This window comes from Panicum virgatum, chromosome 3K (assembly GCF_016808335.1).
Source record: "Panicum virgatum strain AP13 chromosome 3K, P.virgatum_v5, whole genome shotgun sequence".
Classification (NCBI taxonomy): Eukaryota; Viridiplantae; Streptophyta; class Magnoliopsida; order Poales; family Poaceae; genus Panicum; species Panicum virgatum.
Window position 1 is genome coordinate 44994100 of NC_053138.1, and position 25673 is coordinate 45019772.

Consider the following 25673-nt stretch of genomic DNA (forward strand, 5'->3'; position numbering starts at 1 on the left):
CACCCCCTTGGATGTTGATCCAGTGGCTCAGATTGAAGTTTGCACGGAGGGATTAGTTTTCACCTGATATATTCCCTTTTTCTACACAAAGAAGCCTTGCATTAGGAAAGAGAGTATAAAACGGAATCATGTGAATGTTTGAGGTGATAGCCGTTGGTACAATTTTTACTGCCCGGCCGGTCCGAGGGACAGAATATAGAACCTGGCCTGCTTCCCCTTTTCTGCGTCTATTTAAAGGATCATCTCCATTCGCGTTTACATACTATGCAACGGGAGTCAGGATTTATTCAATACTTGTTTTCTCCCTCCACAGACTAAGATACATGGTAACTAACTTAGATGCAGCTAGATAATAAGATACAAGATCTCAATACCATATAGATGCTTTGCTCTTTCAATAATACTTACTGGTGGTTGCGCTATGTTATGGATGTCCAGTACATGTAGATATATTGATGTTGCAGCTGTTCTTTCATCTCCATCCTCCTCGATCTTTCCCTTACGTCTTTAAAAACTTCTTAATGTTCAACTAATGATCATATTAACATGACTGAATTGTTTCGATATATATGTGTATGTGCACTTGGCAGGGTGACATCAAGACCGACCTTCTGGCATGGCGGCAAATAACTTATGAGCATCTTGACCCGAGGGACCTTGCTACTGCTATCAAGCAAAGGCTCGGTACCGGTAAGAGCAAGAAGCATCCCCATCATGTTCTTCCCCAGCTGCTGCTCACAGTAGCTCACAGGACCCAATTAGTCCACGCCAGCCTGCTCGATTATCCGTAAACAGCATAAGTAAATATTTGTTGTTACGTTGCAGGTGTAGAAGGTCACCCTGTATGCACAAAACTGGGCTCGACTAACGGTGAGGTTCCATACAGGGTCAGTGTGCGAGGGAGGGTGAACTTGATGAGGCTCTGCGAGTGCCTGAAGGAAAACAGATTCCATTTTGTGGAAGTTGAAGCCTTTACCCGGGTAGACACCATACGCACCCACACGCACATAAATTTTATGATGTTCTTTGCTTCATGAAAACAAATTACCTTCGTGTGTCATGCATTATTTGCTTTGCATTTCAGGGACAGGCGGCATCATCGTCGTCGGTTTCAGGTCGGACCGACTCCGCAACTGTGCATTTTGATGTCAATATCAACTATAAGTAGCCCCAGCACCGTATGAAGTGCTGGCCCTGCTGTGGTTTGTCAAAGGTCTTTCCATGATAGATATCTATCTACATCTAGCCCTGTGTTGTGTAGTACTATCTACCGAGTCAGTATAGTCTAACAAAAAGCTATGCTCTGATGATGGCTTGTCATCTGTGCAATTGTGTGTGCTGCAATATCTTATTAGCTTGTAATTCTTCCGGGGAAGGAAATTATCAAATTATGCTAGTGACTGCTTGGTCGTGTACTCGACTACATGCATGTATCAGTTGTAACTTGATATGATCAAATAAAACCGCTTGAATTCCCCAAAAGGTGATGTCAAAGTTTGGTGTCCCTCCTATACATGTCTTTTTTCTGTTAACTTTTTGTTTCTTTGAGGGCATCATTTTCCTTCCCCCCGTCCCCCCCTCGTGCTTACCTCCAAGCAATACTTTACTCTAGTGAGTGAATGACTTGCGCCCTTCCGCACATATATTGTTTTGGTGATGATTTAACTTTCCTAAATTATAGTTTGTTTCCAATTTACTCAATTCCTTCCCATGATTTTTGAATCTACCTCCAAGTGGAAACCCCACTGAAGGTGCTCTCAATAAAAATTGAAGACAATAACATCCTTATTCAATTTTTTTATTAAACCCGGTGGTATAGTAGTAGTGGTGGCTGTGGCAGCGTGCTACAACTTATGCACTTGATGGGGAATGGGTCCCAGAGGCCTTCTCATTACTAGCATAATTGTCACATTAAAGACAACGAGGATGCTGCAGCCATAGAAAAAGGAGTGAGGAGATTATGACCTCACAGTGGTGCCCTAAGGTACACGGCTTATATATAGCTACGGGAACAAGGGCTTCTAATTTTGGCAAGCATTTTGCAAAATTCCGGTCATCCTGGTTTAGCGATTTAGGGTGCATCAACAGTATTTTTCTTATTGATGTTCTATGGCACTATTTACCTTAGCGAAAGACAACTATTATATCACTCTAGTCTTCTTGCCCTAGTTATGAGATTATTGCTTGGCGGCAGTGATGTGAGGATCTTCTGGACCCGCTGTTGGGGGAATGATGACCTTCAGAGCCATGCCGAAGAAGGTGTATGAGGAGCCTCGGGGTAAGAATCTAGGTTCCTAGCTATCTAATATCCCAAGTTGTTGCTCGGTGGTTCGTGTTTTTAGGTTCACCGAAGGTTTGAGTGGTCCGAAGGGTACATGGTGACAAGACCAAGTGGGGGCCTAGGAGCGCGGGTGTGAAGGGTCAACACCGAAGGTTGTTGGTTGGACCATCAAGGCTTGATGGAAAAGTGGGAAAGAAGTGGGTGCGGGGGTCTTCGGGGATGAATCACTTATGAAGGGCAATGAAGATCTGAATGTGGAGTTCGATCGTGAAAAGTGAGTGGGTCACAAGAAATTACATAAGTGCTCTGGAATCTTTTGGAATGTAGTGGTTGACATGTATTAAGATGTAATTGTATGCATGTAAGTGGCAGTTAGTCTCCCTATAAATAGGGAGCTCTGGTAGATGAAGAGATGACTTACCTTACCTTAGTGCCTTCGTTTTGACTTCCTACTTCTAACGTAGTGGTAGAGGTAGGCATGGAAGAGGGGGAACTCGGAAGGGGGTTGAAGTGTCGTGACCCTTCATTCCTGTGTTAGCTGTTGTGTCGATCCACCACCACACACCTCTAGTCTTTGTTGGGGGCAAAACACTTTATTGAAGTTTGATTTAATTATGTAGATGAAAACATTTTGCAAACTTATGGACCTTCTGCGTCTAATTTTGCCAAATATTTTGCAAAGTACTTACAAAGACATGATGAGAGCACTATTATGCAAAAGGTAATCTCAAACTTTAGTAAGATTATTGCTTGGCCACACTGATGGCTCATTGTCTTGGCCTCTTCCTTAATCCCTGCCACCATGAAAGAATATGCAGAAATGATATGGGTTTTGATAAGAAAAATATTTATATCCTTCCCAGGTTATATACTAGATTATTAATCTGTGCCTTTCCTAGACTATACTACGCACGCTGGGTTCAAAGGAGTTATCTCAAGATGGTTGTATCACTTTAGCTTGTAATTATCTTGACTTCAATAAAAGCTTGTGTCATGAGCTGGGGGGGGGGGGGGGCGACCAGCAATGCATTTGGCTGTATATCTATATATCGTAGTACACTTGATTTTTATGCTCTTACAAATATTAAGGTGTGTCTTCCTAACTTAATAGAACATGAAAAAAAAACAGAGTATGAATCTATCTCTGCATTAAACTAGCTTAGCCTAATGTTGCTCTGGTGATGACTTTCGCACTAGTGAACGAAACACTATATGCCAGGCGGTGAAAAAAAATTAAATAGTAGGTTTCAGTGTTTCCACTGTTTAGAATTTTGGAGTGATGAAATGCGTTCAAAATCATTTCATTGGCTCTTCCGAAATTTGGTCAATTGTATATCAGAATACCAGCAATATCTATTCCTTATGTTTTGGGGGACCTGAACTTGAATGTTAATGTCAGCTAAACAAAGAAAACCTTTGCCTTGGCTTTGCTCACCTAGCTTAAGCCATGCAAATATATATTTTGCCTGGCAACACTATTATTGAAGCATATGAACCAAGGTTTTAAATATCCGGCTATAGCTTTCGCTATCTCCTGCTATAGCTGTTTGCATTGAAGAGAGATTTAGCTAAATTTTTCATATACAACTTAGCTCTATGTCACACCCTGAAATTTTTGAATTTCAGGATGTGATTAAAATTAAAAATAAAACAACAATTTTCTCATAATTTTAAAATTTTCCTAACATTTGTTTTCTCCACAGAATTTAGTAAAAATAAATAATGATTGGTTGGTTTTATAAAATTAAACGAAGTTGTTTTGTTGTTGTGCATCCAAGCTACCTTGCATTGTTTTAAATGTTTGTGGTTCAATTTGAATTCAAATTCCTTGAGTTTGAATTTGATTTGAATTTGTTTAAGTGAGTTTAGAAAAAAAAAAGAAAATTCCGTTTTCGGCCCAAGATCTCAGCCCTGTCCTTTTTCCTTTCTTCTATTCCGCCGGCCCAATTCCCTCCTCCCGGCCCAGTCCGCCTCCCCCGCGTCTCTCTTCCGCGGCCGCTGCCATGTGGGCCCCGCCCGTCGGATTCTCCTCTTTCCCGTGGCCGACCTGGACTCCAGAGTCCGGCCGCACCCCGTGCGTCGCCTCGACGTGGCCCGCACGCCAAGGCGCCTCCGCGCCCCTATAAAAGGGACCTGCGACCCCCCCCCCCCTTGACTTCCCAAGCCGCAACCGCCGCCTCTCGCCCTACGCTAAACCCTAGCCGAGCTTGCCTTCGCCGCCGCCATTGGAGCTCCGTTCGAGCTCGGGTCGATGCGGACCTGCTGCTCCGCCGTCGCTCCTCGAAGACCACGCCTCCCGGAGCTTTGCGTGGTGGTGAGCTTGTTCGCCAGTCCATTTCCCCTCTTCCTTTCCCTCTGCGCCATGTGTTCATGCCCACCGTCGCCGGTGCCCCGCTTCTCGCCGTGGCGCGCCCCGTCCCGGCCCTGCGTGACCACGCCGACGTCGCCATCGCGTTCGCCACGGTCCCCTCGTCCTTCCAGTCCCGAACCCGAGCCAAATGCGTACCGGAATCGCGTTTACGCGATACGCCGGTGACCCGCCGCCGCGCCCCTCACCGCCGGCGACCGTGCGTCGCCACCGGCTCCACCCAGCGTCGAGCCGAGCCGCCGATCCGCTCGATGAGTCATATCTCTGTCTGCAGTCGAGCCATCCCGCCAGCTGAGCCGCGAGCCGACGCCCGAGCCGCCCCAACCTACTTCGCGCCGTCGGATCAAGATCCAATGGGCGAGATTAGATCTAAACCCGAGTCAACAGCCTGCATACCGGTCAACCCTATCCAGTTTTGCAAAAGAGCCCCTCACTTTTCTAGGAATCAAGCCGCAGTCCATGCCAGTTCAAAAGTATTTATAAACCAGCCCTGTTTATTTTGTTTTAGCCCCTACACTTTTATAAATTTGAACCCGCCATCCAGAGCTCGAGTTTTTGCATGTTAGCCCCTGCATTTAAGGTTTAATTATGTTTAGATCCCTGGTTTCTTCAGATCTAGTCCCTGGAAGCTCTGTTTCTTCACAAGTGAGCCCCTAGAACCCTGTTTTGGCTATAACTTCTCTGTTTTAACTCCGTTTTCAGCGATTCTCGCGCTCACGTGATCCTTGCAACGTGTGCAATAGCTTTATGACCTTATTATCCTCTGTGAGCATAGTTTTTTGTGTCTTGCAAATCTTTTCCGCTAGCTCTTAACTCTATAATTAATCACGACTAAATTCATGAAGCACCGTTTATCTCATAGAATCGCCGTTTTAGCTCTGTTTTCCGTATTTCTTGCGCTCTCGTAACCATAGCAATGAGCCCTATCCTTTAGTACGCTCTTTTAAAGTCTTTCTTCTGTTTTGGTGTATTATTCTTAGATGTATTTTTTTTGTTTTGTATGGTTGCTCGTTGATTGCTCCGAGTAGAAGGATCGTCGTTTGAAGATTGAAGATCAAGAATTCCAAGTGAGCAAAAGCTGAAGAGCAGTAAGAGTAGCTTTTCGTTGGAGAAAGGCAAGTGACCCTAACCATACTTCTATCTATGCTTGTTTACAAGAATACTTTGTTCAATTGGAACATGGAGAACCACCCAAGAAAACCGTACAACCACAATACTATATGGCTCTGGTCTTGGCTGATTAATTAGAGACTCTAGCTTGTGACAATCTTACCAAAAAGGCAAGAGGGGACGCATCGACGGGGTATAGCTCAGTCCTCTTGGGGCAATTGATATTGTTTAATGGTTCTTTGGCAAGGTACCACCTCATTAGGATAGTGTTATGACCGCTTTGACTTGAAACCTTAGCGGATTGTCATGGGTTAGGGAATCTTTGTAAAGGCCTCGTAGCGTCCCTATGCAATCACACCTCGGAAGTGTGGTATTGTGCCTAGCTAGCACATTGCGTGGTTGGGTTCAAAGTTCTTCGGAACTTTTACGCGAATTGTGGTGAAAGTGTACAACCTCTGCAGAGTGTAAAACTGATATATCAGCCGTGCTCATGGTCAAGAGCGGCTTGGACCCACACATGATTAATAAACTTAAAGATGGATTTAAATCACTTTCTGGTTATTTCTTGTGGCCTTGCTGAGTACCAACCATAAGTGTACTCACCCTTGCTTACTGCTGCTCAGAAGGGAAAGTTGCTGTGGAGTATTTTAAAGATGATGCTGAGTTCTAGGCGTACGCAACCCCCAGTCGATTGCCTGTGAAGTTTGAAGCCTTCGTTTCCAGGATAAGCTGTATAACTCTGATAATCTTTTAATTATTGCTTTTACGTGATATTGTTACTGATTAATCACTTATAATGTCTCTATATGTATGAAACTTGATCCTGACATACATATAATTATGCATTCGGTTTTGTCCTTAAAACCGGGTGTGACACTCTAGCTACCGTTATAGCTCACTATAGCCGGCTATAGGCCTTAGCTGGCTATTTAAAACATTGATATAAATACATTCTTCATTCGGCACACCACAAGCACCATGCAGCAGAAGTGAACCTTGAGATTAAGGTATGGCCACAAGACAATAAAACACAATATTTGCTGTTACTGTTCACACTAAATAAATGTAAAATATGTTTTTCTGTTTAACCGTTAGCCTGCTAGCTGTTTGCTTAGGGGTGCAAGTTAATATCCTTTAGAGACACTTCCAACCCTCTTTAGTTCAAAATATTATACTAGTTTTTCAAAATATAATATTATTTTGAAGAAGTAGTACAAAATTTTGAACTAAAGAGAGTTGGAGGTGCACCTAAGAGTCACCTCTTTTCACCCCCTATGTTTAGCTTTTCTAGTCGTTGTTCTGCTTCTGCTCTGCCAGATGTTTCTCTGTTCTGCTAGTGCTAGCCTGTTAGCTTCATCGTGCTACCTGAAAACAGAGGCACAAGTCCATCAACAACACATGCTCCATCCATTCGTTTCACTACACACAAATAGACCCTTCTAACTGGAATTTCACAACCATATGCTGAATCAATGTTCCTCAAGCCAACAAGTAGAGGCTGATAGCCAAAACTCCCCTCATATCCAATTTCCCGTAAGTGTGCATATTAAACACCAAGTAATCTTATGGATTAGGCCTTTGGGGTTACAAAAAACACAATAAAGGTGCTGCCAGTGCCACGTGGCTGGCGCACCCTTTTGTCCCGGTTGGTAACAACAACCGGGACAAAAGGTCCCTTTTTTCTTATTTTCATTTTCTCAATTCTTTTTCTATTTCAATTATACTTTTGCATTTCAATTAAACTTATGTATTGGAATTCAGTGTGTATGATCTTATATATATATATATATATATATATATATATATATATATATATATATATATATATAGTTACTTATATAATATTTGTCCTAGATAGTTTTCATATATAAATTAATTCACTTATATATATATGTATACACATATCTATACATGTGAATTCCTCTACATATGAAAATATCTAGGACCAATATTATATATATATACACACACACACACATATTATTGGAGTGCTTATATATATATAATACATACATACTCATAAATAGAAATTTAATACATACACACACATATATATTTACATAGGTATATTCATTCTTAATTACATATATACGCGTATATTATCATATTTGCTGCGATTGTCAATATTAGATAGTCCATCATAGTAGAATTCACCTTTTGGATCGAGGACTTGCTCAACAATAAATCTGGACAATTGTTCTTGAATCGCCATAATCTTTTCCTCCGGTATGAGTTTATCGCGCATCTCCTCGACCTATGGAAAAAGGGGATAATTAATTTCGACTAATTAAAATACGAGTTCAAATATTAACAAGTTTTTTACTTACTTCCTCCTCCCAATCTGTCCAGGCCCTTGGAGGACCTACCAGACCATGAATGTTCTCGCATACATAGTATGCGCATAAATTAGTGTCTTGTTTCTGCCTCATACACTTTAAGAGAGAAGAAATTATCAGGTATTTACATGAATATATAATAAAACTAATGAATCGTGCAACGAATCATCCAAGTGTGTACCGCAAAATCTGTCTTGATCTTCAATTCCTTGTCAATTTTGCCTGGATGATTTTTAGCGAATTGTTTCCAAATCCTGTGCATGATTAGAACAATTATAGTAAAGTAACAAAGTGATTCAAATTATCGGTCATCGACGGAGTAGTGGTAGAATTACTTTTTCATCATGTTAAGAAGATTTTCGTATTGTTCTGGATTTCTCCTCAATTAGTCCATTACCGCGAGTAGGCTCTTCTCGGGAATTATGACAATTAGGACCCAGTGTTCACTGCAAAATTATATGGAGGCAGTTCTTGGTAGTTAAATTTTAAACAATTCGATTACAGAATAGAAAGAGTTAGACGGAAGGAATCACTCACGCAAAGTTGTAAGGAAACAATATCATTTGCTTGTTGTGATGAACGCTTATGTACTTGAACAAGTTTTGGAATAGCTCATCGGAAGTGTCGCGTAGAATCCTCCAATTACAAGTAATTGGGTCGATGAAGCCGAGGTGAGAGTATCCCTTTCTCCTGCAAGTTTGTATCTCCATTCTACATGATACCGAATAAATCAAGGGATCAGTATGATGAGATCATGTAAAATAATACGTAAGGAGAGTAAAATACTTACAGAACCCACAAGCCGACCATAGAGATGTCGAGGTCCTCCTGATGGAATAGTTGGTAAATTTCTTCCCAGTTTATCCATATAATGGCCTACCCCGTAAGAAATTGTCATCTTTAATCTTTGAGCCCTGCATGAAGATGCAATCAGCCATCGCACTCATGTAGTGCTGGTGCAGCTTATACATTTGCGTTGGAAGCACGGACACTACTTCGGGGGGTACAAGAGATTTTCCCAACTCATACGTCCATTTGATGACCACATCAGCCTTTGGAATATCTTCTCCCCCTGTAATCTGAGCCGCCGTCAGATTTGATTCTTTCAAAAATGTAACAAAGTCTTGTTGTTGCGTCGTCTGTCCCACTACGAGAGGCTCTATTGATTGTTTCTTTTGGCCTCCGAGCTGTGGAACGTCGGACGATGACGACTTTGATTGTCTCTTCTTTTTCTCAGTAGTTTTGATAATTGCGCGTTCGTAGTCTGAAGGCGGATCTCTCGGAATGAATTTTCTCTTATTTGCTTCGCACATTCCCTTAAAAAATTTCAAATCTACCGGATTTATCACTTTCTCGGGCTCTGGCTTCGGCTTCGGCTTGAAGTACTCTTTAACTCTTTCTTGAGTTATCCGATCGCATTCTTCAAGGCTCATGTCCCAGGGTTTAATAGGAGCCTCCTTGGTTTTCTTCTCCTTTTCCTTCTTCTTTGGTGGCTCCTTAGCCGGTGCAGCTACCTTCTTTGCCGGCGGCTGTTTCTGCTTCTTTGCCGGCGGCGGAGGGGGTGACCATGGAGGCGACGGTGACACTTGAGTGTTCATCGGCGCATGAGATGATAGTGATGGAGAATGTGCCGGTGAACCTTGCCGAGACAGTGCTGCCCTTGGGGAGTTTTGCGGAGATGCCGGCCTTGGATAGGCATGCTGAGATGCTGGTCTTGGTGTTCGATCATCCGACTTTAGGACAATGTAGCGCTTATCCCATAGGATGTAGCCATGAATGGCTTCTGCTAGTGTCCTCTCCCCATCGCCTCCAGGAATATCAAGCTCGAGCGTCTCCCAACCCTGGCACACCTGCTCCACGCCAACTCTTGTGTATCCTGGCAGAATTTGCTGCCCATGGTACACGTCGCGTGGTTGGGTTGGCATGGCAGTACCGTACACAACAGTGAACATTAAGTTCTTAATGGCAGTCTGCAGGTCACAAGGTGTCCGCTGGGTGATTTCATCCACTGGAAATCACTGCGGTGCCGTCGCTTCAACTGCGGCCTGGATCCCCGTTGGCTCGACGACGGCGACGTCCGTGGAAGCGCAGCTACTTTTCTGCTGAGACAGATGATCGGCTGCGACATTAGGCTCTGGAGGCACCGTTTGCGCTTGTTGTTGCTGGCTCATTGCTATGGCCACTTGGCGTTGAACCTCTTCCTCTAGTCTTTGATCGTGTGACATGAGCCGTTCCTCTAGCATTCGCAAGTGCTCCCGCTCATCATTTTTTCTTCTTTGCCGGCTTCTATATGATTCAATGTAATCCCTGAACCCATACTTCCATGGAACCACGCCTTTGCCTCTTGTGCGGCCCGGATGCTCTGGATTTCCAAGGGTGTAAGTCAGCTCGTCCCTCTCTCTATCCGGCTGGAATGTTCCCTCGGCCGCTGCTTGTATGGCCTCCTGTAGTCTCTGGGCTGCTCGCTGAATGTTTGGCCCATAGATGCAGTCCCCAGTCAATGGGTCCAAGCTTCCCCCAGTGACCATAAAACTAGGTCCTTGACCTTTCAGGCCAGTTCATGGTCGCAGGTTGGATGCCTCTGTCAAGCAAATCCTGCTCCATCATCTCCCATTTGGGTATTGCAAGCTTGTAGCCTCCTTAGCCTAGAGTGTGATGGTACACTTTCTTCGAGGCGTTGTCTTTGGCCTTCCGCACCTTCTGAAGCCCAAGCTCTGAAGACTTGTATTCCACAAATGCATCCCAGTAACCCCTGAGCATTTTGAGCTGCCGATAAATACGGGTGTGGTCCCGGTCTTGATATATTTCTTCGTCAAAATTTTCTTGAATGATTGCAGCTGTTCGGCCATCTTACTCAGGGTCCAGCGCTTGCCTATCTCTTCGGATTCAGCTAGAACCGTGAAGTTTTTCTTAAGCTCCCGCCAACACCATTCTTTTTCTCTTTCGGGTACCGCATCTCGTCCCTCGCTTGGATTGGAAGCTTTCCAGAGCCTGAAGCTGATCGGGATGTGGTCCCTGACAATACATCCGGATTGTCTTATGAATTTTTTGGCGGCAGCTTTTGGAGCGATCGGTTCGCCATCTGGACCAACTTCCGTTATAATGAACCGCCCTTCCAGTTTTTTTGTTGGGACTCACTTCGTCTTTTTCTGCTGCGACGATGATCCAGCCGGCTATAAAAAAAACATTCATAGTATTCATATAGATTCAGATGAAAATATGATTGTCACTACAAATAAGTATAGTTGTGATATGTACATTAGCACTTTGTTCAGCAGTAGCGTCATCTTGAATAGATGGTGGCTCAATTCCATCACCGGACATACTCAAATATATGTCGGTATTGCTGCCATCATCAGCTTGTTCAGGGACATCTCCTTGACCTTCGGCAATCATATTCAACAGGAACTGTTCGTCTTCCGCATATGTGTGTCGTGGGTCCATCGTAAGTAAAATATGAATACAAATAAAACCCTTAAAAATTCTGTAAGTAATTCACATCAATATTAACTAATTAATTCTCCAAGTATGTCACTAAGTAATTCAATGAAATATTCACTTATTAATTCACACAGTATTTCACTAAGTAATTTACTAAGTCATTCTCCAAGTAATTTACTAAGTCATTCTCCAAGTAATTCACTAAGTCATTCTCTAAGTATTTCACAAAGTCAAAATGCAATTTTCTACAATATTTTGTAGTCGCTAAGTAATATACATGAAATATTCAAGAAATATTATAAACTTTTGACATATTTGCGCAGTATGAAATTGTATTTAAAGGTGATAAAAATGTTCATGTTATACTTGCCTTCCTCAAACTGCTCCTGCTGCTCGAAGTGCCCCACGGAAGGTGGCTCCTGGTACTCCTCCGAAGGATCAACATCTACTCACGATCGCAATGCCAAAACAAGGTCAAGCACATACAGATACATGCAAACAAAGACAAATGCTAAGAAACAGTACAACAATACATAAAAACAGCAAACAAAACTGAGCTAGAACTATTCTACACGTCACAACGATCGCGTGGACATAAAGAACACCTAAAACAGAGCTAGAACGCGAAATCTAGGGCTAAAACAAGGTCTAGGGACTAAACTACGAGAAAACTGGAACTACAGGGGTTTCTGCGCAAAAACCAAGGACTAAAACATAATTAAAGTTTAGATCTAGGGTCTAACATGCAAAAAGACAGGGACTGGACGGCGGGTTCGAAAACTGGAAAGCTCAGGGGCCTAAACGCTAAAAACAGGGCTGATCTGGAATTATTTTTGACTGCAGTGGATCGTGGGTTAATTCCCGAAAAGTCCAGGGGCTCTTTAACAAAAAGGGCAGGCTGAAGCAGTATCTAAGGATGAGGGCCGTCGGATCTGGATCTGGCGGTTCAGGTTTGATCCGATCTCGATCTAATCTGGTGCGTTGGTTGCGGATCGGGCGGCCGGGACCTAACTGGCGTGGGACGCGGTGGCGCTACGTTGCCGGAACTCAAGTTCCGCGGCGGCGCTCGGCTCAGGCTCGCCGGAGCTCAACGTTCTCGGTGCTCCGGGGGTCGATTCAACCTGTGCTCACCGGGGGCTCGGGTCGGCCGGAGATGCAGCGCAGCAGCGTGCAACAGGGTCGACGGCGATGGCGAACGGCGGCGAACGGGCGAAGCTCGTGGAGGAGGCGCTGCAGGGGTCCTCCAGGTTCCTGGATCTCGTGATTCAACTCGTGAGGGACCTGCGAAGGTGCAGCTGGCCGGGGGTCAGGGCGGCATGGAGTCCACCGGTGGCGAGGAATCGTGGCGGTGAAGACGAGGTAGCACGGGGACGGGAAGGACGGCGACGCACCGGTGAGTGGCCTGGCGGGGTCATCGTCCAAGGCGGCCGGGGCGTGGAGGCAACGGAGCTCGGGCGGCGCTCGGGGACCGCGGCGGAGCAGGAGGCGCGACAGGAGACGACGGCGGCACGGCGCAGATCAGGAATGCCCAAGTGTTGGAGGAAGGCGGAGGAAGAAGGGACATATATAGGGGGCCCCCCTTTTGTCCCGGGTGAAACCACCACCCAGGACAAAAGGGTCTTTTGTCCCGGGTCGTGGCTTTACCTGGGACAAAAGGGGGGGCCTTTTGTCCCGGGTGGAGCCACGACCTGGGACAAAAGGGCCTTTTGTCCAGGGTCGTGGCTCCACCCGGGACAAAATGTGTTTTTGGGCGGGCCGGGGAAATTCCCAGCCCGTGGCCCACCTTTAGTCCCAGGTGGATTTACCACCCGGGACAAAAGGGGCCCGTTTTCCCTCATTCCCGCCAAATCTTATGTTTGTTTTTATTTCTTTTTACTTCTCTTTTAAAATAGGCTTTCATTTGTTAATTTAGTTAATAAATTTTGATTCCAAAAATTATGGAATAAAATTTCTTATCTCTATATAAACTTGATACACGCAACAAAAATAATTAATTTTCATTCAAGTGATTGGGTCAACGAAATATCTAACTTTTTTGAAATCATATTTGTTATTTTGACCATGCAAAAATATATTAGGTGAACAAATTTTTTCAAACTGTTGCTTTTCGACAGAAAGTGGATTCTATCATGATATTAACATTTAAAAAGTGAATTTTACATAAAATTAAGCAATTTCATGATATTAATGAGTAGTGTGTGAGTTTGAGAGATAGTGTGTGTATGTGTTAGTGAGATTGTGTGTGTTAGTGAGAGAGTATAGTGTGTTAATGTGAATGTAATTTCATGAAATAAATAAAATTAGTTGAGTAATCCATTATTGAATGAAAATTATAATTGAGTGTGGTAATTAAGTGAAAAATATAAAAAATGATATATATAACACATAAAGTATAATTGTACATTACATATATAATAAAAGTATTCGAATTGCGATTACATTTTTATACAATAATATAAAATGATTCAAGTACATGAAGGATTAGCGGTAACAGACTTTCTCTTCACAAATGTCCCTTGATTATGATCACGGCGCAAGTATGGAGCACCATCATTGGCTATCAGGATGCATGGATCAGCATTTACTTCGAAAGGTGGAATGGCAACAAAATTATTATATTCTTCTGACAAGTCTGTCTTGTCCTCCACTCCAATGATGTTTCTCTTTCCTGATAGAACTATGTGTCGCTTAGGCTCATCCTTTTGCTTGTTTATTTCCTTCTTTGGCTTGCTGGACATGTCCTTAATGTAGAAAACCTGAGCGACATCCTGGGCTAGGACAAATAGCTCGTCTCTATACCCAAGATTGTTGAGATCAACTATTGTCATCACATACTCATCTTTTGTTACCCCTCCTCCAGATAGTTTAACCCATTGGCAACGAAATAGAGGCACCTTGAAATTGGGACCGTAATCCAGCTCCCATATCTCTTCAATATAGCCCACAAGCCATTGCACCACATCGTTTTGTAGCTTTATCAAATTCTCCGGGTCAATTATCTTCTGAGAAATTGCGTTGAGGAAGGCACATAGCTTCACGATGGTTAACCGGACGTTATCAGGCAGAATCCCCCATTGCACAACCGGAAGAAGTTCGGTCATAAGCACATGGCAGTCATGGGACTTGAGATTTGTAAATTTTTTCTCTGCCAAATTTAAGATTCCTTTTATATTGGATGAGTATCTAGATGGAACCTTTATACTGCTCAAGCAGTCAAATATGGTTTTTTTTTCTTCCTTGCTAAGAGTATAGCTTGCAGACTTAAGTATTGTCGTCTATTATCTCGCTGTTGTGGATGTAAGGCATCTCGTTCTTCCATACGTTGCAATTCTTGACGTGCTCCTACTGTATCTTTTGTCTTTCCGTACACTCCCAAGAATGCTATCAGGTTGATGCAAAAATTCTTCGTGAGGTGCATCACATCAATTGCATGACGAACATCTAAGCCTTCCCAATATGGTAGCTCCCAAAATATAGATTTCTTCTTCCACATGGGCGCCATTCCGTTTTCGTTCGGAACAGGTTGGCTACCAGATCCCTTTTCCAAAAATAACTTCTACATCTTTTACCATGTTGAAGACGTCTTTACCACTACGATGCATCGGTTTTGTTTGGTGGTCCGCTTGGCCTTTGAAATGCTTGCCCTTCTTTCGTACCGCATGCCTGATGGGAAGAAACCGACGATGACCCATGTATACAACCTTCTTACAGTGAGTCAACCATATATTATCGGTATCATCTAAACAGTGTGTGCATGATTTGTATCCCTTGTTCGAATGTCCTGACAAGTTACTAAGAGCAGGCCAGTCATTGATCGTTATGAACAGCAATGCTCGTAGGTTGAAGTTTTCCTATTTGTATTCATCCCACATTCGTACAGCTTCATCGCCCCAGAGCAATAAGAGTTCTTCGACCAATGGTCTTAGGTACACATCAATGTCATTTCCGAGCTGCTTTGGACCCAGGATAAGCACTGGCATCATGATGAACTTTCGTTTCATGCAGAGCCATGGTGAAAGATTGTACATACAAAGAGTCACAGGCCAAGTGCTATGCCACTGCTCATCTCACCAAAAGGATTCATGACATCCGTACTCAAACCGAACCTTATGTTTCTCGCATCCAAATCAAATTCAGGGTACGTTCTATCTATTTTTCTCCACTGTGACCCATCAGCGGGGTGTCTCAACATCGAGTCTTTCTTGCGTTCCTCTTTGTGCCATCGTATCAACTTAGCATTATCTTTATTTCTAAACAGACGCTTCAAACGTGGTATTATAGGCGAATACCACATGACCTTCGCAGGAACTCTCTTCCGGGGAGGCTCCCCCTCGACATCTCCAGGAATCTTTTCTAATCTTGTAACGCAATGCACTGCATACGGGATATGCATCCAAATTCTCGTACTCGCCTCGGTAGAAGATGCAGTCGTTGGGGCATGCATGTATCTTTTGCACTTCCAATCCTAAAGGGCAAACAAGTTGTTTAGCTTCATACGTTATGGTAGGCAATTCGTTGTCCTTAGGAAGCTTTTTTTTTAATAAGTTTGAGTAATTCACCAAATCCCTTGTCGGATACACCATTTGCCGCCTTCCTTTGCAGCAACTCCAAGGTGGTGCCAAGTTTCTTCAATCCATTTTGACAATCTGGATACAATAACTTACGGTGGTCCTCTAACAACTTCTGGAACTTCAACCTCTCTGTTTCACTCTCACAATTTGCCTGCACATTGTGCAATGCCTGCCCCAGATCGTCGCTGGGATCATTTTCTGCTACATCTACTTTGGGCTCTTCCATGGGAATATCGTCATCAAATGCACCGATTCTAGCATTACCGGGAAAGTGATCGTCAAACTCTTCTTCTTCATTGTCTTCCATGGTAACCCCCTGTTCTCCGTGCTTCGTCCAACAAACATACTTCTCCATGAAACCATTTGCGAAAATGTGGCTGTGTAGGATTCTTGAAGATGAGTAATACTTGTTATTGTTGCAATGAACACACGGGCAGCACATAAAACCATTCTGCTTGTTTGCCTCAGCCACAGACAAAAAATAATGCAGGCCATCAATGAATTATTTCGAACGTCGGTCAGCATTGTACATCCATTGCCGATCCATCTACATTTTAAATAAATAGATTTGAATTTTTTACACGTATCGAATAAATAAAATATATCAAACATAAATTAAACTAAATGTGACATAACATAAATAATTAAAAGATCTGCAATATCCATCATACATCTTGATTAATTAAAAGGAATACTTAATCCATTACAGAACTTAACAAAGGAGTACTATATATGAAACTTAAAAATTAGGACAACAACACATAGGTTTTCAACCGTCCTTGCGTTGGAACGCAGAATGCTCTAACGGATTTCTTGCTGGCGCAGAAGAAAATGGCGGAGGTTCCTCGCCCCTTGCCATGCATTCTCTATATTCTTTTTCCAAATAACGGAGCGTTGCCCTATGAAAAGCACTAGGTTTTTTGGACCGACGACCTACTCGAGTTGTGCCCTTCTCTCCAGAAGGACAATGATCACCCCCACCGGCGCCACTCCCTCTAGCTATTGAAGCCATATTTTACTGAAAAATACCTTTATTTTCCACAAAATTATAAATTCTTACCATTACAATGCAAATATTATTTACTATTACAATTACAATGATCAGATTAATAACTCTTGCAAATAACAATGAAATCATATAAAAAGACGAAATGTATCATTAATTGAAAGAAATCTCTAATTAATTGAAAGAAATCTCTATAACTTCTAATTACTTTGACACCCTTCAGTTCCAGGAGTACACTCTTTTCAATATCCAGAAACCCTCTAGAAGGAAAAAAATCTTTATTTCTGAAAATGTATATGTCAGTAACCTCAACCCTGCGGTGATGACACTGCCTTTCAGAGGGACACGGTGCGGTACAAGGATGTCACCAATCGGCCAGTCGCAGCACCAACATTTACGATTAATAGGCACAGCACTTGGCACAGGCAGCGTGCTCGTTGATATGCTCTCAGTACAACAACGGTCATGCTGACTGCGTCAAATGCTGTCTTCTTATCAATCGGAAGTGCTGGTGATGCGACCAACCGATTCGCGACGTCCTTATAGTGCATCGTGTATCCCCGAAAGGTAGTGCCATCACCGTTGGATGGAGATTAACGACGTATACTTGTTTCAAAATAAAGATTTTTTTTAGCTTCTAGATGGTTTCAATGTGAGCCTGAATAAATACATCACTAGAGTGTCAAAATAATCCATTCATAATACAAAAAATTCTAATATACTCATTTCATTAATTCATTCGTGAATACAAAAATCAACTATCCACAATATGGTCATATATACAAGTACATCACATGAAGTGTCTACACTCATTCTAAAAATTTCTACTATCCACATACTCATCTAAATATAAAAGAAAATCACACCTACATATGCAATCTAAATGTCCAAGAAATGAGCTAGCTACACATTTTCTCTATTTCTAAAGCATGAAATGAGCTATACAAACCAAGAAAGAAGATAAAAACAAGCCTCAAACCTTTAGCGCCGATGGATGGACGGGGAATCAAAGATCTTCACAAAATGTGGTGAAGAAATGAGCAAGAACTCCTCTCTCCCGAGCCAAGAACAGCAAGAACAAGTGAGCTGAATGGCTCGGGCGGGGGAAGAGGGAAGGGGATAAGGGGGCCAAGGAGTTTTGTCCCGGTTGGAGACACCAACCGGGACCAAAGGGGGGCCTTTTATCCCGGTTGGTGACTCCAACCGGGACAAAAGGCCCTTGTCCCCCGCTGGCCCGGCTAGCCGTTGGACCCGGGACAAAAGCCACCTATTGTCCCGGGCCCAAAGGCTGCCGGGACAAATGGCATGGAACAAAGGCATTTTCTGTAGTAGTGATGATAACCTTGGAAATTGGTCGCTAATGTTGTATCATTTTTATTGTACAAAAGAATTAGCTAGTCTGTTTGTTCTTCATTGTAACATACATATTTCACAAAGTTCAGTACTATGTTCCTAGTATAATTATATCTCACAATCTAAAAATGAAATAAATGTATTTACCACAGTTGGTTTTTGCTCTAACTATGTATTGTTTATGCATGGCTACTTCTTTTTTTAGAAAGTTGCACTTTTTGCATAGTGTATACTAAAACCGGAATCGCCACACCATGTGGATTACAATATACTACAATTAATTACACATTATCACATATAGATATATGCATCATATCTTTTGTGTCAACGTTAAATTGCATGATAACAACGTTTTAATATTATAATTAATTTCCCTGTGTCACTGTACCGGCAGGCTACAGGGATGAAGCAGGAAGACCATTTTGTTTCTTAGGATGCCACACATTAAAAACCAGATCAGATTGTCAAAGAGACACCACACAACTAACACACGGTAGCCACCATACTGCTCTAGCTAGGGTTCCTTCAACTCCGCATAGACATTTTCAATCCATCCCACAACATTCCAATAACTACCAGGATTACCATTAGATAGTATTCCTAAAACTCGAGGCTGTAATTGTCAAGACCATTGGTACGTACATGCATCTATATTGTTTGTTTTTTCCATCTGTTTATATCATTTTTATCATCCATTTATCTGCTTTATTTGATATTTGTTTATGCTTGAGTAGTTAGTTTAGTTCTTGACATCAAGGGATATCGGTGTGGAATTATACGATATAAATCAGGGATTAGCTGGAGTATTTGTGTGATTTATTTCTATATTGTTTCTCCCCAAAGGAACGTCGAAACATCAATTCATTTGCAAGCCAGGAAAACATAGCTAGCTAGCTGACATGAGATTATGGGTGGAAGATTGGCAGCCCAAAAACCTCAACACACCTCGCATCACTGGTACGGTGCTTGGTAATAATGGAGATCCCTAAAGCTCGATACTATAGCTTTATAAGGAATAGCTTCCCTTATTTTGATCAAGGTGATCATATTTGATTGGTGATTGCAGGTTATTACATAGAGAGGTAAAGTTCATGAAAGAACTTTCTCATATCAGACCCTGCCCTCATATAGATCATTGGGTTGATACTACACAATATACCCATTATTGTACTCATCAATTCTATACAAGGGTGAACCAACACTACCACAAAACAGTTTTCCCCCAAGGTACAGACTAAACCCTCGGTTGCGCAACTTCCTTCAGGAGCGTAATAGAATCCCTCGCATATGCTGAATAACTCCAGGGAAACTGTCTCCCGTTGGTGGGACACCAACAAAGGCTCTATTCTCAGCAACTGCAGCATCCTTCTCGCGCTATCTAAAAACCACGACGATTTCCCATTCATGCAGTTGTCTAACCAAATAATCGCATGTCGTTGGTATTAATATTCATATATTATTGACCCAAGTATTAGAAGATCAAGGCACACATATATATGTATATAAATTGAACTCCATTGCAATTGTTCAGAGATTTTGCAAAACGTACAGCAATTGCATACAATACATAAGTTCAGTTTTGGTGAAATCAAAAGCACTACTGCTACTACTTTGATAGCATGAGCCGTTGAAGTATACTAGCTAGCTGGATCCACACACTGACACTAGAGAGAGAGAGAGAGAGAGAGAGAGAGAGAGAGAGAGAGAGAGAGCTAGATAATATATGCTTGATTGCTTCTGATGGTTGGCCTCCGATCGATCTCCTTATCAGCTAGCTGCCTGCTGATGGGTAATTAAGTTGTTCATGAGCGCCTAGCGTCAGCCGTTGTGCGGGCGCGGGATGTACTTGCGGAGCCAGATCTCGCGGTCGCGTATGAAGATGGCGGCGCGGTCCTCGCCGTTGAGCACCAGGCTCACGAACGCTTCGCTCTTGAAGATGATCCGGCCGTACATGGGCTCCGCGCCCCTGGTCGTCTTCTCCAGCAGGACGCGGACGATGCAGTCGCCCCACTTGCTGCATTTGATCATTTAGTTATTTCAGGCGTTATTAATTGTTATTCGATCGGTCAATTAAGCAAGCTGCGGCACATGGAATAATCATGCATGGATCGACGGATTATTACCGCCTGAAGTAGTCGAAGATCTCGTCGCGCTCGACGGACTGGCCCCTGGAGAAGGTGATGAACATGGAGCGGCAGTCCTCCGGCACGGCAGCCGGGACGCTGACGTATGGCTCCTCGAGCTCCGGGTGGCGGCCGAGGAGGCCCGTCTGGTGGCGGTGGTACAGGCGGTAGAGGCGGTCGTCGAAGATGAGGGTGCCGACGCCGTCGAGGATCTCGGCGACGCCGCGCACGATGACGTCCTGGCTGAAGGCGAAGGCGGCCGGGTCGATGCCGCCGCCGTCCTGGCAGCAGAGCGCGGACATGAGCGGGGTCGGCGGGAGCAGGAGGCTGTCCTGGTGGAGGCGGTCGAGCACGGCGCCGGCCTCGCGCGCCAGGTGGACGACGGCGTCCCTGGTCAGGCCCGGGACGTGGCTCATCACGTGGTGGCGCCCCTGGTCCAGCCACAGCAGCAGGGCCACGGCGTTGCGCGCCAGCCCCGGCTTGCTGCCGATCTCGATGAACCGCTCGTACGCGGCGCGGGCGTTGCTGTACAAGAACAGCATGTCGCGGACGGTGGCACCAGCCGCCATTGCTGCTGGAACGAAGCAATCAAGCTAGCTATTTGCTGCAATGGAGAGTGGATGCTGGATGCCTGGATCGATGGAATGCAAGAGCTCTGGAGGCCGGGTATTTGTAGGCTGCCGGGGGGAAGAGGCGACGCTGCCTGGCTGGAGGTTATTTGGTTAGTCGTTTTCTCACTCTTGGGTCAAACCAGCCGCGGCCCAGAACGGGAGCGAAGATTAGTAAGGGAAAGCGCGGGAAAGCGGGTGGGAAAGCAACCGTTTCAAACGGGCGCCAGGGCGCTGGGCCAATGGGGGCGCGCCACGTCCTGGAAGGTTACGCAATAAACCCTCTCCTGCGAGCCTCCTGATTAAGAAATAAACCCGCAAATATGCTTTGATAGTTTTGCGCCCATTTTGTCTAGTTTAGCAGACAATGATTACTGCCTGAAAATGACGCTCTTCCAATTGGACTGCAGTGATGAGCATCTAATGCATCTCCGTTTCATATCTTTCTTTTGGCTATGCCTTGTGATTTCTTGGCATGCAGTCAATGCTCCCCAAAATTTATGGAGGGAACTCGGTTGGAGATATGTAGGGTAGTCATCCATCAAAAGCCCATCCACACAGGCCATGAATGGCAGAAAATGATGAGTAGCTAGCTTTGCAATCGACATTCATATGTGGTATTTATTTATTTTGTGCCTTTCATATGCATAGAACCATTGGACACATACCATACAGTCTTTAATTAACCATCAATTTCATAAAAAAAATCCTAATTTCAAATTGGATGGTGAGATCAAGCCAATGGACGTCCTTGATCCTCAAGGCCAAATGAGTGTGATAAACAAACTATGGGTCATATTTTTTCTTCTTTTCTACATTCTTACACGGAGACCCCTAAGAAATACTAAAAATTACATATAGCTATCTCGGCTCTAACATATCCCCAACATATCCATCTCTGATCTATGCATGACGCCGCCAGATCTGGCAGAAGCGAGAACTCCTCTTAGATCTGGAAATATGACTCCGACCTTAGTAACCAGCAACAACATCCTATAGTTTCCAACAACAGCTTGCAAACCTTTCAATAATAATTATCCATCTTGTTGTCGGAACAAGGAATAGATAAATTATGGCACTGCCTCTTGATTGAAATCAAAAGGACACGCCAAAACCAAAGCCCCAAATAAGAGAAGAAATAAAAAATAAGTATTGTACTGATAAATACATACCCTCATATAGCTTCTCTGATGCCTTGTTAGCTCAAGCAATTAACGCAGTTCTTTGCCTAAATCTTAACCGCCATGGAAGGAAACCTCCCAAAGGGTAATCATTTGAAGACAGGACTACTAGATCTATGAACACGGTCAGTCCACACTCCTCACCATCGGATCAGGAGGTGAGACGGGTATGAGACTCCTGGCATACAAGCGACAAGAGCCATCATGTGGAGGAGTAGAATGAGACTTTGGTTCACAGAGGGTGGTTCTTCTATATATAGGACGCATTCTTATAACCGCAACAGTTGTCAATTAATCGGTACCTATAGTAACCGCGGACTTTGTGGAAGCCCAACCACTAAAAAAATGACACCAAAAGCATAGTCCGAAAATAAGGAAACAAAATACCCAATGTAATCTTCTTATGTAGAATAAATATACCTTTACCTCCGCTAGAGCTAATGCTGTCGTTATGAATATTTGCAAATATTAAACCCAAATCATCCACTAAATCTTAAGCAAGGAAAGCTTAGGAAGGTGTTTATTTGGAGATGCCTACTAGATCTATGAATATGAAGAGGCCTCTCTCCTCCTTACTACTGGGCACCGGCAAGGTCACTGAATCGTGAGGTGGGTGACAAATATGAGGCACCTAGGACTCGAGTTAGAATGACCAAAACTTTGGTTTGCATAGGTTGATTTTTTTTTATGTATGCGACATGTTTATAACTACAATAGTTCTCTCCGCTATGGTAGATTAGGACACTTAATATAACAACTATTCCCAACCTCCAATCAAAAACTTCCTTAAGATGAACATAAACATATCTATATAGATGTGCCCAAAAGTTTATTGAATTGTATCGACTCTATTGAAAAAAGAGTCTTCAGCTATAAAGAGATGAGCAAGAGAACACAAACTTGGCACATGGATTTATCCTTAGGTATAAGTAGGCAAACTGTCATCCCTAGTTCACAACAACTACACATGTTTAGCAAGTTCTTGGTGCAAGATTAGGCATAAAATTTGTTGCTAGCTAGGTGTGGTTGCCTAAACAAAGGATCAAGTAGTGCTCCAATCTTGCAATATGGTGTGGGCTGCACATTTGAGCCTCGATAGCTCATTGCATTGTCAAGTTATTTATTTGTGGAGTCTCTCAATTAGTGTGGAGGAGCATTGATCTCCCATCTTAGTGAAATATGGCAACAACTGACAAGTTTGAACACAAGTCTTGGCTAGTAGAATGACAAGGCACCATCTTACTACTAGTGGCATCAAAGCACGGACCACACCTTCATAAGGGATCTCAATTGAATTAGTAAATTGTCAAATCAACTAATTTTGAATGGGTTAGACTTCACCGCCAAGTAAGTTATGATTTTTGAGGTTGGAATGGATATTGGTAGTGTTCCACATGTCGATAGGATCGGGGTTATTTCTTGATGGAAAGTTCTAACACGCTTTCTCTAAGACAAGGGGTTAGATGTTTAGAGGGTCAGTAATGAAGGTATGAAGATAAATTGAAATCAGGGGTAGATAGTTTGGTGCTAGTGTTCTACGTCTAGAAGTATTTTGATATCCTCTCTTGAAATTAGTGTTTTTAATCATGTTTATCCTCATAAGAATACACAAGATATTTGGCTAAGTATCAATATAATGAAAATCATGAAAGCACAATGGATATGTACAATAAGACACCATGTTCCTATTTAGAAAGACAATAAGTCATGAAACTTTTTTTTACGAAGGTATAATCACAATTGCAATGCAAAGTAGGGGCAAAAACACCAATATCTCAGTAATATATTCTTATGATTTAACACTATATTATTGCCAACATGATATATGGACTAAATGTATTGTAAATCAATTGTGGGGAAATGAGGAGGAAGATAATTTTATCCTTTCACCTACCCAGCTGCAAGATCATATCCATTCTCCATTGATCATACCGAAGCTGAACCAAGTAATGAAGATATATATGGACCCCAATGCTGCTGATCTTATTGTCAGATTGGGGAAATACATCAAGAAGATCATTGATAAAGGGTGTTAAATCACTACTAGCGATGTCACCTAAACATGGCAACACATCAAGAAGGAGAGGGCCAATAACAACAATAAGGAGAGCCAAGATGAAGACAAAAGGTTTTCAACTAGAGAATGGCTCCGAGTAATAATGAAGAATCAAGTGATGATTTGGCCAACAATTTCACAATCCGCTCCTTAAAGAGAAGAATATCTCTTAAGCTCACTACCTAGCTTGTGCCTTATGACCAGATATATGAGTTACAGCAATGTAGGTGATGATGAATCCAACCCCAGATCTTCCTTTCAAATTGGATTGTTTCAGCTGATTAAATATTAAGGAATTCAATTTCATTAAATGACATTCAAGCTACCTTTGTTACTAGTTATGAACAATTGCTTATTAAATTCAATTTGCCTGATAAGAAGCATTATATCTTAAGTCCCTACTTAAGGATATTGAATCTCAGCCAAAGGCTGAAAAGAAACCACCTGCCTCTTTCTTTCATTTCATTCCCAAGGTAAAAGCTTCTATGTGTAACAATTTGATTAAAATATCTCGCCTCTACGGAATAAAAATTATGTTAAGAATTGACCAATATAATTTGATTCATGTATCTATATCTCCTCTCCCGTTCTTGCTTAGATTGTGGCTTCGGTCTATTTGATTCTCCATTTCATAATAAATCTATCATTGTTGGCTAGGGATTTGGCCAATCTATCGTTGTGCACATAACTGAGCCCAAGACTCGGTGGTTTGGTTTATGTTTACCCCTCTTTTTTGAGTGAGGGAAGGATTTGGTGGGTCTATCTCACAGCACGCTTTCATCAACTTCTTGCAAACGACTGATGCCTACCTCCTCTTTGTCAACGCTATGGGTAGAAGCTGCACTATCACACTCTGTCAATGGCTACATATATAATTATATATACACCCTCGGTTCGCCTGAGGTGCCCCTTCTCGATAGCTTATGCACCCCCTCTTCAACCTCCACTCAATGAGGTCCCCTCTGCCCCGACAACATGCATTTTTGCGCCTACTACCCTTGCTATGGCAAGCTGCACTCTGGCAACGGTGAGCATGGCTTCTTCAGCACCTCTGCTACCCTTGCAATGGCAAGCTGCACTCCGGCAATGGTGAGCATGGCTTCTTCAGCCCCACACTTACCACATGTGTGTTCCTCAGCATCATCACCGGCCAGGGGCGGAGTTACAGCTGTAACTCGTTGTTAGCCCTGGCTAACAACAATTATTTTAGAAAAGTTAATGTAAAATATTGTTCAAGCA

The 25673-nt window shown here is 43.0% G+C and overlaps 1 protein-coding gene across 1 annotated transcript; it reads left to right on the forward strand.

The window, feature by feature from the left end:
* The first annotated feature begins 271 nt into the window (after positions 1-271).
* Positions 272-1478, forward strand: LOC120701495. The gene is made up of 4 exons (XM_039985516.1): positions 272-326; positions 591-690; positions 826-980; positions 1085-1478. Exons 1-4 carry the CDS (start codon positions 324-326, stop codon positions 1166-1168), a joined length of 342 nt encoding a protein of 113 aa, XP_039841450.1. The 5' UTR covers positions 272-323; the 3' UTR covers positions 1169-1478.
* Positions 1479-25673: the final 24195 nt, after the last annotated feature.